At 44.8% G+C, this 13297-nt stretch overlaps 2 protein-coding genes across 5 annotated transcripts in view; one reads left to right on the top strand and one right to left on the bottom strand.

Moving 5' to 3' along the window:
- TTLL5 (tubulin tyrosine ligase like 5) overlaps positions 1 to 13297 on the top strand; it is a 116094-nt gene that overhangs the window by 69195 nt on the left and 33602 nt on the right. For all 4 annotated transcript variants that reach the window (XM_081172412.1, XM_081172414.1, XM_081172413.1 and 1 more), the window contains exon 31: positions 2550 to 2695. In XM_081172412.1, coding sequence (XP_081028538.1) covers positions 2550 to 2695 — 146 coding nt within the window. The remainder of the gene's footprint in view (positions 1 to 2549; positions 2696 to 13297) is intronic.
- LOC308575593 (uncharacterized protein) lies at positions 2998 to 4275 on the bottom strand. The gene is made up of 3 exons (XM_081174344.1): positions 4228 to 4275; positions 3549 to 4040; positions 2998 to 3500 (listed from the first exon to the last, which is right to left on the bottom strand). The coding sequence occupies exons 2-3, from the start codon at positions 4021 to 4023 to the stop codon at positions 3052 to 3054; spliced, it is 924 nt and encodes a 307-aa protein (XP_081030470.1). The 5' UTR covers positions 4024 to 4040; positions 4228 to 4275; the 3' UTR covers positions 2998 to 3051.

Below are 13297 nucleotides of genomic sequence, written 5' to 3'. Positions count from 1 at the left end.
GATTCTATGACTCTTGGATCTTCATCTTAGGCCCCTCTCTGGGTCCCTCCTATGAGTGAGGCTGAGGGGGCAGGACAGGGACAAGGAAGAGGCACTTTTCAGTGGTGGCTCTTCATCTATGGATTGTTCTCCCAAGCAAGGGCTGGCCAGCGCCTTCTTTGACATCTTTTCAGCACCTGCTAAAGACTTGCCCTTTTATCCAGACTTTTGATAGACTAGGATGATATTCTGTATTATTAACATACTGCCAAAGCTTGCTGTATTGAAAGTCCTTTCAAGACCTTCATATAACAAATAATTTATTCTTCTTCTTCTTCATCATCATCATCATCATCATCATCATCATAGTTTCTTTCATTTCATGTGCCTGAAACACTGCAATCAGTTTTCCTTCCCTTCCTTACATCCCGCCCCCAACTTTTCTAGTAAAAAAACCCTTCATTTGTTCAGGAGTTTTCTACTTTGTTCCTTATTTGTGATTTAAGAATTACAATTAAAAAGACCTGTTGGCATTTTTTTCAATAAAAAAGAAGGGGGGGGGGAGTGATGTCGTCATATATCCATGACAGTCTGAAAGTTCATTAACTGAATGGGAAAGACTGTCACTATCAGATAATTCAAAGCAGAGCTGCTGTACAGATGCTTAAGTATTACGGGCTACCCAAGGAATCCACCAAGCTGGCAGGCTAATTATAGCAGCTGAAACAAATCAGGGCATGGAGGAGTAACTATCAAAATGAACGAAGCTGGTGGGCTGGTTCAAATATGCCTTGTGTGCTCTCCTTTGAATCCATTGCCTGTATTTAATTCTGCTGTAATTTAAACACCTGTCTACATGGAATGTTTGAAATGTCCTTACCCGCCGCACTCAACTGTTTACACACCTGCCTTACTTGGAAAGACAACTTTAAAATAAACGGTGTTTTGATATTGGAGGGAAAATGCAACAAGGTAGCACAGATGGGGAGGAATAGGATAGAGTGGTGAAACAGCTGACTAAATGGCCATTGATGCTGGTGGGAGAGATCTTATTTTAGCTGTCTTCATGCAGCACTTCTTTACTGGAAATCAAATCTTATGCATTACAGGCTTGTGTGCATCCACAAATGCACAAATTCTGCACTATGAAAATACAAATTCTTCAGTTTGATTACATTTGCAAAGTGCACATTTTAATGCTGCTTTCAGATTTTCAAAAAATCTTTGCGTTTTTTGTTACGTTTTAGCGGGAGTTGGGCAGGGCATTTTCTGAGCTGACTTTTTGATCTCCTAGTTCCAATTAGAGCCACTCATAATCTCGTAATATAAATTTGGGTTGCCTGGGGCAAGATAAAGAGAATAAATAAATAAATAAATAAATAAATAAATAAATTGAATGAATGAATGAATGAATGAATGAATGAATGAATGAATGTTACTACAGCTTGCTAGTTGGGTTTTGGTTAAGTTTGCATCTTTCGTTTATGTGTTGATACAGCGGCTGCACAATAGGTGGCAGAATGTTTGCACCAACAAAGTAGAAGTAAGAAGGTGTCAGAAGAGTTTAGCAGGGATATCCCAGTAGAGAGAGAGAGAGTGAGAGTGAGAGAGAGAGAGAGAGAGAGAGAGAGAGTGCTCTTCAAAATCACACTATCGTCCTTTTGGAGTCTTAATGTTGTGGATTATCCTCAAACATACTGAATCTCACCAAGAGTCCACCTAACTCTTACTGTCTTTATAATGGCAGAAGAATGCTGAGAGGAAATATTTGTAGCTACTTGGCTCTTAGGGAATTTTTTTATTTTCTCCAGGGGTTCATCTAAGATGAAGCATTGCAGAGGTGGGTCAAAAACATGGTGTCTGTTAACACAAGACTTATCTTTACTCTATTGATGCTTTGGGAGCTTTATCTTTTGTTTTTGTTTTTATGCTCTGGTTTTGAATAATGTTGCAACAAGTCCTGCGCTCTTGGGACAGGGTGGGGTTGGATCAGAATCGAAGAAAACACAGTTCGGTTCATAGACTATTTGTGTCATTCATCTTAACCATTACAGTGATGAAAGGAAAGGGATAAACGCCAAAGAACAATGATGCCATATTTATAAATATTTTCTTTTGTTGTTGCATTTTCATCCCGTCCTTTCTCAGTGGATTTCAAGGTAGCATACATGGCCTCCCACCCCCCGCCCAATCTCTGAGGTAGGATAACTTGAAAGTCAGTGCCCGGCTCAAAGTCATCCAGTAAGCTTTGTGGATGAATGGAGATTTGAACCAGGGTCTTCCCAGACTTAAATACAACTACCTTTCCACTACCCTGCCCTTCACCCCACTGACTATCAACATATAGAGACAGTATCTGTTGGACCAGGGATTGGGCACCTGTGGCCTTCAAGGTATTATTGATTCCCAATAACCCCAGCCAGCATTGCCAGTAGTCAGGGATGCTGAGAGTTGTGGTCCAACAGCACCCTTGTGTTAGACAATGAAAATACCTTCACTCAAATATATTATAATCCAAACTTTGTCAAGTCTCTTAAAGTGCTTCCCCTTTTTTTCTTGTTTGTTTTTAGTTAACAAATTTGAATCTGATGAGTGGAGCTATAAACAGAGGAAATGTAACTTCTCCCAGTTACCGATCACCTCTCAACCAAGGAAACTCATTTTGGGCCTTTCAAGCACACACCGGTGACATCAGGCCTGCATCTTTGGCAGTGAGGTAAGTTAACAACATTAGACTGAGAATACTAATACAGTGTGTGTAAATGCTTTTCAATACAGTGGTGCCTCGCAAGACAAAATTAATTCGTTCTACGAGTTTTTTTGTCTTGCGAATTTTTCGTCTTGCGAAGCACGGTTTCCCATAGGAATGCATTGAAAATCAATTAATGCGTTCCTATGGTCAAAAAAAGTCCAAACAAAGCCAAATTTGGTACAAAAAGAGTTTATTAAGTGCTCTTTAAAGTCACACATACTTTAAAGAGCATTTCAGAAATTGAAGGAACAATAATTTAAGTTTCTAAACATGACAGAAAAGCATTTAAAAATCACCAAAGTGTACTGTACATACATTTTCTAAGACTCTGGGGGACAACTTGAAGAAGGTTCCTCTTCCACTCTTTGCTTCTTGCTGAAGAACCTGTCCATGGTCTGCTGCTTCATCCGCCTTTTCAGCACCTCCCTGAAAAACGACATGACCCTCGTATCAAAAGTGTTCGCAAGGTCACGTGTCAGGTCCTTGTCAGGGTGGTGCCGCTGTGCAAAAGCCTGCACATCTTTCCACTTCTGGCAAATGTCCCTCAGTTCTTTGGAGGACAGCCGTTCCTCAGTTGCTTCCTCCTCTTCCAGCGAGGCCTGCTCCTGCGCAGCCTCTGCCTGCAGTTCGACCAGCTCCTGGGTGGTCAGCTCGTGGTCGTGCTCCTCCACCAGCTTGCTGACGTCCTCCTCTGTGACCTCCAGGCCCATGGTCCTCCCCAAGGAAACAATGTCCTGCACCACTGTTGACTCTGGTGCATCGGAGTCACCTGGTGCCACAAAGTCCGCAAAGTCTTCAGCCGCAGGAACATCAGAACTGGCAGCCTCTCCATGCCTGACCACGCTGTGGATTCCAGATCTCGTCTTGAACCGGTCAAACCAGCCTCTGCTTGCCTTGAAGACTTCTGGCTCGTCTGAGGTTCCTGGCTGTTGCCGGACGAGGTCTGCGTGCAAGGCCTTGGCCTTCTCACAAATGACGGCCTCAGTCACTGTGTCCCCTGCACGCTGCTTCTCTTCTAACCAGATGAGCAGCACCTTCTCCACCTCCTCCAGAACAGCTGGGTGGTTCTTCACGATCCTGGTGACTCCCTTGGCTACATCAGTCGCAAGGATCTTCTCCCTCATCTTCAGGATGGTCCCGATGGTCGATGGATTCCTCCCGTACTCCCTGGCGAGGTCTGTCACACGCATTCCACCGTCGTGCTTCCGGATGATCTCCTTCTTCATTTCCAGCGTAACCTTCTCCTTCTTCCTCTCGCCGGCCTCTGCAGCAGCAGTCTTCTTGGGCCCCATGGCAGCACAGCTCCTACCTTTGCAAACCCCCCAAAAATAAATCAGTGCTTCACATCCAAAAAATTCAAAAGCACCAAACCTCTCAGAAAACACACAAGCTTCCAGATTCTTGCAAACCCCTCCCCATCATCAAGTCCTTGAATTCCAAACACCCCAACCCAAAAATCCAAAAACCCCCAAAACAGTTGTAAAAGTTTAACTTACCAAATGGCTGCAAAAGAAGTTTTGGAAAATCTTCAAAAATCACAAAAGTCTTCAAAAACCTCAAAAAAGGCTACCACACCGCGTGCTATGAGTTGCTCATTGAAGTCAAGTCGCAACTGCACCTCTTCAAGCAATGCACCCTGGGTATTAACGGTTTTAAGAAAAAGGAAACAAACTTGCAAGACGTTTTCGACTTGCGAAGCAAGCCCATAGGGAAATTCGTCTTGCGAAGCAACTCAAAAAATGAAAAACTCTTTTGTCTTGCGAGGCATTCGTCTTGCGAGGTACCACTGTATTACTAGTTTGCAAGGCAGTGACTGAAATGTAGCTGCAGTTTGAACAGGTATAATAGATGGGAGGTTCCAATTGATTCCACAATGAAACCTGAGAATAAGCTTTTGATATGTATTCAGTGCTGAGATGGTGCAGATTAGGTAACAGTATCAGCTGAAAATGGGCTGTATTTTTTTCTGACAGTAAAATTCAGAATCCCTTTTCTCTTCCATGGAAAGTCTTCTAAAAGGGAAGTGTCTTCCCTATCTGCTTAGGAACAAGGCAAGCCAACTGACTGAGGCACTTGGCCAATGGGAAAGACAATGGCAGGCAGATTTTCTGAGATGGCAGGCAGATTTCTCTTCTGCTCTTGTAGCCTGAACATTTTTGTGTGTTCTCAGTGGAGAGGGAGGATGTGTAGAAATGCAAGAAAGGCAGAATTTACACAAGTTTTTAAGTTGAGTTTTCACTTTTTTTTAAACCTCTTTACCTTTTCAAGAGTTTATTTGAGCTCTACGGTATTACTATTTGTAGGGACATGGGTGGTGCTGTGGTGTAAACCACTGAGCCTTGGGCTTGCCGATCAGAAGGTCGGCGGTTCAAATCCCCGCGATGGGGTGAGCTCCCGTTGCTCGGTCCCAGCTCTTGCCAACCTAGCAGTTCAAAAGCACGTCCAAGTGCAGGTAGATAAATAGGTACCGCTCCGGCCGAAAGGTAAACGGCGTTTCCGTGTGCTGCTCTGGTTTAGCCAGAAGCGGCTTAGTCGTGTTGGCCACATGACCCAGAAAAACTGTCTGCGGACAAATGTCGGCTCCCTTGGCCAGTAAAGCTAGATGAGCGTCGCAACCCCAGAGTTGTTTGTGACTGGACTTAACTGTCAGGGGTCCTTTACCTTTACCTTTTTATTACTATTTGTGCAGGATAGGATCTTCCTTTTCCTGAATTATTCAAAAGAATACATTGCTTCAGTAGAGAATAATCCTGTCTAAATTGTGTGCGTGCATGTATTTTTGAAAGTTCTATAAGTGAATTAGAAATAATAAATGTTCCTAGTATGTGGAGGTGGTGCACCATATCATAGGTGTATTTTCTAGTGCTGTTTCAGTTTATGAAATCAAGCTCATGAAATAACTGCTCTGAAGCAGAGAAATGAAAACAAAAAGTTTTCAATCTTGAATCTAATGAAAAGGGAGACATATTTGGGGCCACTGATTTGGTCTGTGACCAAGGTTTGGTAGTAAACTGTTTGAAAAGTAATTCTGAGGTGTGAAGACTCCAGAAGTGGCCTGGAGGCTATGCTCCAAACAGACCTATTGACTGAATTATGGAAGATTCGAGTTCCTTTTGAATCTGAAGATCCCTCTCTCCCCTGTTTAGAGTTTCAAGAATATTTCATTTGTTACTTCTGAAAGTCCCCGGTGCTTCTAAAAATGTGATGTAAGAGGTTGATTATGTCAAACTTACTCCAAGCATACTGGTCCTACCCTTGGATACTGAATTACAGAGTTCAGAGTATTTCTTGTGCTGGGCCATGGGTCCTATTGGAAGTCTGTCAGACACGAAGATGAATTTTGCGCAGGCATCAAAACATGTAACTAATATCATGGAAAGTTGAGCAACACTGGATTACTGAAGCTACTTGTACTCATCTGTCCATTTTCTAAGCATTGGCCTACATCTAGAAAGTGCTAATTCTTCTGGCAGATCCTCACTGCCTATGTTTCTTGCTGTTTGTTTCTATTTCTGTGTTTTTAGATTTGTCGAAACATCAGATAAGGGGTGGTAAATTTGCGCCTTTATGGCCCCCACCAATCCCCCACCCAAACTATTCAGTTCTCACACAAAGCAGAACTAAAATGAGACACCTCCCTGTCCTCCAATAATACATTTTTATAAGCAGAACTTCAATTTGTAAGTGAACACCTCCCCCCGCCCCAATTTGGTGACTTATTCAGTGGCCTCACACTTTTTATCCCTCTGAATTTAAAGTATGCAGCCTTCTGTTGTTGTTTCATCCCTCATCAGATCGTTGCTGAGCTACTGTGACTGCTCTACTGTCCACTATCCTTCACTGCTTGCACCGGCCCCAACACTCTCTGTTCTCTGGCCACATGCTCTTGACATGGCAAACATTGCAGCTGCCACATCTTCTGATTAACTAGAAGAATCCTAGCGTGGGAGAAGCTGTAGAGTTTCTATGAAAACACCCTTCCTCTCTGTTCCCATTTTAAGCCCCATACAAAGGAATGGCTGTGATCCTAAACACAACAGTGAGTAAGGCCCATTGAGCACAGTAGTAGGAATTGCTTCTGAGAAAACAGATAAGGTTTTTTGTGTACTAAAGTTTCCAGAACCCAAGGGTTTTCCAGAAGTCACAGCTTTGGTTGGCTATAGTTCCTTCGCCCTAAATTCATCTTATTCATTCTCGGCTTTTTGCTGTACTACCCAGTGCCACCCCCACCAGAGGAAAATATCCTTTTTTATGGCCTTCCTTGCATATTCCGTAGCCACCAATTATGTTTATTCCCCGAGGAAGCTTTAACCACATAGTATTTGGAGAATGATCTTAGCTCTGTGTTAGAAATGGTATCATGTTCAATCCCCAGGATCCCCTGGTAGGACTGGGAAAGCCCCGGTCTCAACCACTGGAGAGTTGCTGTCAGTCAGAGTAGACATTCCTGAGCTAAGTGGGCAAGTGGTCTGATGATTGAAGGCAGCTTTTTATGAACTGTTTCTCTAGAAGGATTGTCCATCAAGGTCAAGGAGCATTAAGGCAAGTTGTTCCTGGGCCACCACAGGGCATAGCCACATGACTGTAGCCTTAAGGGATGGATAGCAATCCATGGCTTTTGACTCAGTGGGGCTTATCCACTCCTGTGGTCAAATACCTACTTGCAACTACAGCAGCACAACTTGCACTACCTGTGTATTGGCTTTACCATACTGGAGAAACCTGTGTCGGCAGCTCCAGTTGTACCTCCACCTCTTCTGAAATAGTTCTGAGCCCATTATTGCGTGGCTATTCCCTCCCCCCCACAGGTGAATAAATAAAGACAACAGACACAGTAATTTAGGTTAATGGGCGTAAATGGCCACAACTTTATTGATTACAGGTATGAAGGGTATTGGCTTTAGGCATTGGCCCCTAACCGACTATCCGGTCTAACCGGGAAGGGTTAAACACCAACAGGGGGAGCCACCCGAGATGCATATCCCTAGGCGCTCCCCGAGGGGTTACTGCTCGGGGGCGCGCTTTAGGCCCTAGCCTCCGTAGGTTTCGGACGAGGCGTCGCCCCTCAGAGTCCTTTAACGAACTACCCTTCAAGCATTGGGGGAGGTGATGGCGTTCCTCCCCCCCAACCTCATTTGCATAACAATACCCCGGCCAATGCCTACCGCCAAAACCGAGGGAGTTGTGACGAATTGCTACGAGGTAGGCGAAAAAACCAAGTGGCTCCAAAAACCAGCCAATTAGCCAAATGGAAAAACTCCTACCAATCCCTAACGCCTTGAAAAATATCTGCTAACCAAATGTCATTGCCAGCATCAGATAGATGCACGCCATCCCAGCGATAAAGCATTTCCTTGTCAAACCGGATGCATGGGTGCTGGATGACCCGGCCGCCCAACGCGGCCACTCTACGTGCCACCGCGCGCTCCACAATCCTCCTTGCCTTATTCACGGCCACAGGCTTTTCCGCGTCCCGCCAACATCGTCTTTCCAGCAAAGATGACCAAATTATTGTAATGTTATCATGGGATGCCCTCAACAATTCCAAATCATTGATAATGTTCCACATCAAGTCCACCCCTTTTCTATACGGCAGGTCGTTCTCGCCCAGTTGGATGACCAGGGCACTGGGTGGGCCCTCGGCAGCGATCTTCCTGGATACAGCTGGGAAAAACTCTTCCCAACGCATACCCCTCCTAGTGATCCATGACACTTTGACCCTGCTGGGTAGCCGTAGTTCAGCATCCCAGCCCCTGTGTTCTGCGTGCCGTTTTGCCCAATATACGATGCTGTGGCCGATAACCCACAGTCGAACCACCTCAGTACCTGAAATGAGAGAATCGGAGAACCGGATCAGGAGGGATGCCAGGGAGGGAAACGTGGGGAATTTAGAAGGGCTTCCGGATATAACCCCGGTATGCGTTAGATTTCCAACGCCCCATGTCCATAATTCTTACAGCCGGTAACCCCATATGCGCGGCGGTGGTCGCCGCCCCGATGCGAAAGGAGTGTGCAGCATACTCCTCTTGGGGAAGCCCGATGGCGGCAATTGCTTTTCGCATGACCCTCGTGAACTGCTGTTTTAATAGGGGGGAACCGTCTGAGTGTACGAAAAAGTGGCCACTAGAATTTGGTCTTACACACAGGTATTTCCTAGCGTCTTTTACGGGGCAAGGTCCAGCCATCTGCGTCGCCTGAAGGCGAACCAGGGCTCCCCTGCCGAGCTGATCGGTCTTAGCTGCGGATTTTTAACATCACATGCGCACTGGCCACAGTTACATCCTCCAATAATAGCCCCCTAGAGGCTACGCGGTCCTCGCAGACCACCTCGCCTATGCGTAAAGCGCCGAAGAATGCGAAGGAAAATGCTGCGGAGAATAATCTGGCTTCATATCTAGACCAACAGAGTGCCCTCAGCTTCCTACGGATTTGGGTGAGTATATCTAGTGTTATAGGCCTTCTCCTGTCCTGTCCTTGAGGTCTGGACCTACGCCAGCCCTCAAGCATCTTCCGCACCACGAAATGCGAACAGGGATCGACGGAAAACAAGGTTTTTGAAAAGAAGGATATCGCTGCGGAGTGGATATTGAGGGTCTTGGGGGCCCGGCCCAGATCAACCAAATACTCTATGACTACCGACTTGGACGGTGGCCTGCCTGGCTTGAAGCGCCCCTTTTTGACGTGGAAGGATGTGAAGTCTAGCCATGCCTTATTATAAGATCTGAGGGTAGAAGGCGCTAGCGCCGACAATACTCCCTTTATTGCTTCTCGTTGCCAATATTCCAGAGGTGCTCCGGGAATGGTTGCGGCTGCAGCTGCGCATCCGGCGCCAATGAGCGAAAGCGTTCCATCTGGAAACGAGATAGAGCATCCGCAATGTTGTTATCAATACCAGGGACGAACTTGGCTGAAGCATGAAGGTTCAACCGCAGGCAAGCAAGGACAAAGTACCGCAAAAGGGACGCTACTCTAGGTGAATGTGACGACTGTTTATTCAGAACTGAAACGACCGCCTGATTGTCCGTCCAGAAACAGACCCTATGGTTTTTGAACTGTCCCTCCCATAAGTGGATTGCGACTACAATGGGAAAGAATTCTAAGAATGTCAAGTCACGTAGTATTGGTTTACCTTGCCAGGAAGGAGGCCATCGCTGAGCACACCACTGGCCCCTAAATTACACCCCGAAACCCAAAGACCCAGCCGCATCCGAATGTACCTGAAAATCTGACTGCAGGGCCAAGCTATCCTGCCAAAGCGATATGCCGTTGAAACCATCCAAGAATTGGACCCAGACAAGAAGGTCTGCCTTAACAGCCTTGGAAAGGCGTACCCTATGATGGGGTGACCGTAAGCCCGCGGACAGCTTTGCTAGGCGGCCACAGAAGGGACGGCCGGGGGATACCACACGGCACGCGAAGTTGAGATGCCCCAGGAGGGATTGAATTTGCCTCAAAGTGACCTTCTTTAAGGGCAGCATTTGGCAGATAAGTTCTCTTAGGGCAACCAATTTGTCGGCTGGTAAGCGCGAGGTTTGGGCTACGGTGTCAAGTTCGATACCCAAGTAGGTCATGGTCGTGACCGGACCCTCAGTCTTTTCGCTTGCCAGAGGGACCCCCAGTTCCCTGGCTAGGGACTCGAAAGCCAGGAGGAGGGACCTGCAATCCCCAGCGTCACTTGCCACCAAAATAAAATCATCGAGATAATGACCCACCCCTTGAGAACCGGTTCTAAACTTTAGGGCCCATTCCAGGAATGTGCTGAAGGTCTCAAACGCAGTGCAGGCAATAGAGCAGCCCATGGGCATTGCCTTGTCAATGAAGTAGGCTCCCTGGAACCTGAAACCCAACCATCGATAGTCTTCCGGATGAACCGGGAGAAGGTGGAAAGCTGACTCAATGTCGCATTTCGCCAAGAAGGCGCCCCTGCCAAAGCTCCGCACCAACCGCACGGCTTGATCAAAAGAAGAATACTTCACCGTGCACATTTCTTGGGGTATGGCGTCATTAACCGAGGTTCCCTTGGGATAAGACAGGTTATGAATCATTCTAAATTCACCGGGGGCCTTCTTTGGCACGATACCGAGCGGGGAAACATGAAGATCTTTGATGGGCGGAGTGACGAATGGGCCGGCCACCCTCCCGGCTGAAATCTCTTTCTGAATATTTTTTGACGCAATGTCAGGTCTTTCTAGAACTGATTTCTGGTTAGGGGGGCAACCGGAATTGGGGGTGAATGCAACCGGGATTCTGAAGCCTTCAGATCGTATCTGAAGAAGTGTGCATGCACACGAAAGCTCATACCAAGAACTAACTTAGTTGGTCTTTAAGGTGCTACTGCAAGGAATTTTTTTATTTTGACTATGGCAGACCAACACGGCTACCTATCTGTAACTTTTCCAAGGTAATCAGGGATATTAGTTGCCAGAGAGTTAGGTAGAATGCAGTGAGTTCCACGAGCCACTTTTAGCCATGTATTCTGAGTTAACAATAATAGCTCAAGCGATGGTTGGGAAGAGAGTTGACAGAATGTTATCCCCATGGCTTTTCATTTATGGTGAGGGTAATATACATGTACAGTACTATATTTTTGGAATATGTGGCACCTAGATAATTAACAGCTGATTGTCACTCCTCAGCTTACTTTCAGGGTAGCATTCTTTTCATTCCCATTGTCCTTATGCTTAGCTTTTCTTGGCTTCAAGGTTTGTTCAGATCGCAGCTGTAAGAAGGATGAATGGAAGGGATGAAAATCATACATCTTCCCTTTCACTAATTCATCCTAGTTATCAAAAATTAGTTTACTTCAGCTTCACCTCTCTAAATTTTCCTCTATTTATTTTTGGGGTCATAGCTTTAACTATCTTTTACTCCATTGCCAACAACTTAACTATTATTTATTTATTTAAAGGATTTTAGCCATTTAAAACATGTTTAGCCCACTTTCTAGCTGAAAGGGCTCCAGGGCAGCTCACAAGAATCACTAGTAAGAAAGCGTCTGTCCTCAGACTTACAATCTAAAGACATAACACATAAGGAAAAAAGGGCTGCGATGAGAAGAGCAAAAAAGAAATTTCAAGCACCAACACCTAAATTTACAGTTCAGGTGGTCTGATGGAATGACTACAAGTAGGTGGCAATGAAGGAAGGCCAAAGGCAGCTGATTTTTCAGCAGAGGCCATATGATATTTGGGCTTCCCTTCTTTCCCTCTACTGGTCACTCTTTCATATTATTATGTTAGCTTTTTGGTTCTCTGGATGACAATATTTCAAGTTAGGGAATGCATAATTGTTTTCCATCTCAGTGCAATCTGTATCTGATGAAGGTTCCTTCCTACAAAGGTTTATGTCACAGTAAATTTAGTTGTCTTTTATGATAATGTCTGTATTAACCTTTGCTGGATCTTTTTGCTGCTCATAAACCTTCCACTGAGATTTTAGTTTGCTTCATTTAGTCATCACATTTTTTATCTCCCAGACTATGGTTTGGAGGACTGGGAATGAACCTTGTGCTCCCTTCTCTTCTTCTCACATGCATGTGTTAATGGAATACTTTCTGGTTTGGCCAGTCAGCTTGCTGGTTCAGACACAACAGCAAAATTTTGAGCATGATTTCCAAACGAGGAGTGCAAACTCTGGCTTGATCAAGCCAGGGAGTATTCCATTAAGCCAGGCGCTAAGGGCAGGAGAGACCTCATGAGTCCAGAGATTGTTCCTGCCCCTCCAAACCAAACAGTGATTGAATACAGTCATTGAGTTGCTTACAAAGAGTGTTCTTTTTATTGCCAGTGGTTGACAGAGGGCTTGAGTGTATGGGTTCCCCGCCCCCTTTAGTTTCCACTTTTGCTTCAAAACTGAATCTCCCACCCCTATTAGCTTCCACTCCAAATGAAATTAAATTGTATCAGTTGGTTCTGGCTATAGTGTGCATACCTGTAACATTGCTGAGTAAATTTGATTAGGAATGGGCTGTTGGTTTGTCAGATTATGCTGATACTGCAGCAACTGCCATACATTTCTCTGCTGTTCTGTTTGCAAATAGATACTTGAAGGAAAGTGATGAGGTATCAAATTATAGCATAGAACACACAGATTTCCAAAAGAAACTACCAGTTTGCTCCCCAAACCTGATACACGCAAGAAAAGAAGGGAGAAGGGAGATTAATGCTTGTTATAGCGATTGAATCCACTCTATCTGCTGTTAGATTCTTGGCTTCGTTTTATTAAAGCGAGGCTCCTCCAGCCATCGGTTGTGTTACTGTTACAAAATATTTCATAAATATATGTTTCTCAGTTTTCTTTTTTTTAAAAAAACCTTTCATCGCACAAGCCGAAGGACAGATTGAGTTGTTGATGTGAAGGGTTGCAGAAAAGAGAAGAGGGAGTTAGGCAGTTATTTGCAGAAAGTGAACCTTGCAACATTTTGCTGCTCCTCAACATCTGAATTAATTTAGAGCTTGTTCATATTGCTTCTGTTTTAGTCATATACTATATTATATACTATATAAATATGTATACTATATTATATATTTATACTATATAATTATACTGAATATGTGCTTAGTAATA

This window comes from Podarcis bocagei (genome assembly GCF_964188305.1).
Source record: "Podarcis bocagei genome assembly, chromosome: 1".
Lineage (NCBI taxonomy): Eukaryota > Metazoa > Chordata > Lepidosauria > Squamata > Lacertidae > Podarcis > Podarcis bocagei.
The sequence above is the reverse complement of the archived record's forward strand: the minus strand, read 5'-3'. Positions and strand labels throughout refer to the sequence as shown.

Excerpts from the sequence above, each read along its gene's own strand:
- LOC308575593 (XM_081174344.1), bottom strand. The coding sequence starts at position 4,023 with ATGGGGCCCAAGAAGACTGCTGCTGCAGAGGCCGGCGAGAGGAAGAAG. Across the intron at positions 3,501-3,548 it reads CAGGCATGGAGAGGCTGCCA|GTGACTCCGATGCACCAGAG; the intron begins GTTCTGATGTTC and ends TTGTGGCACCAG.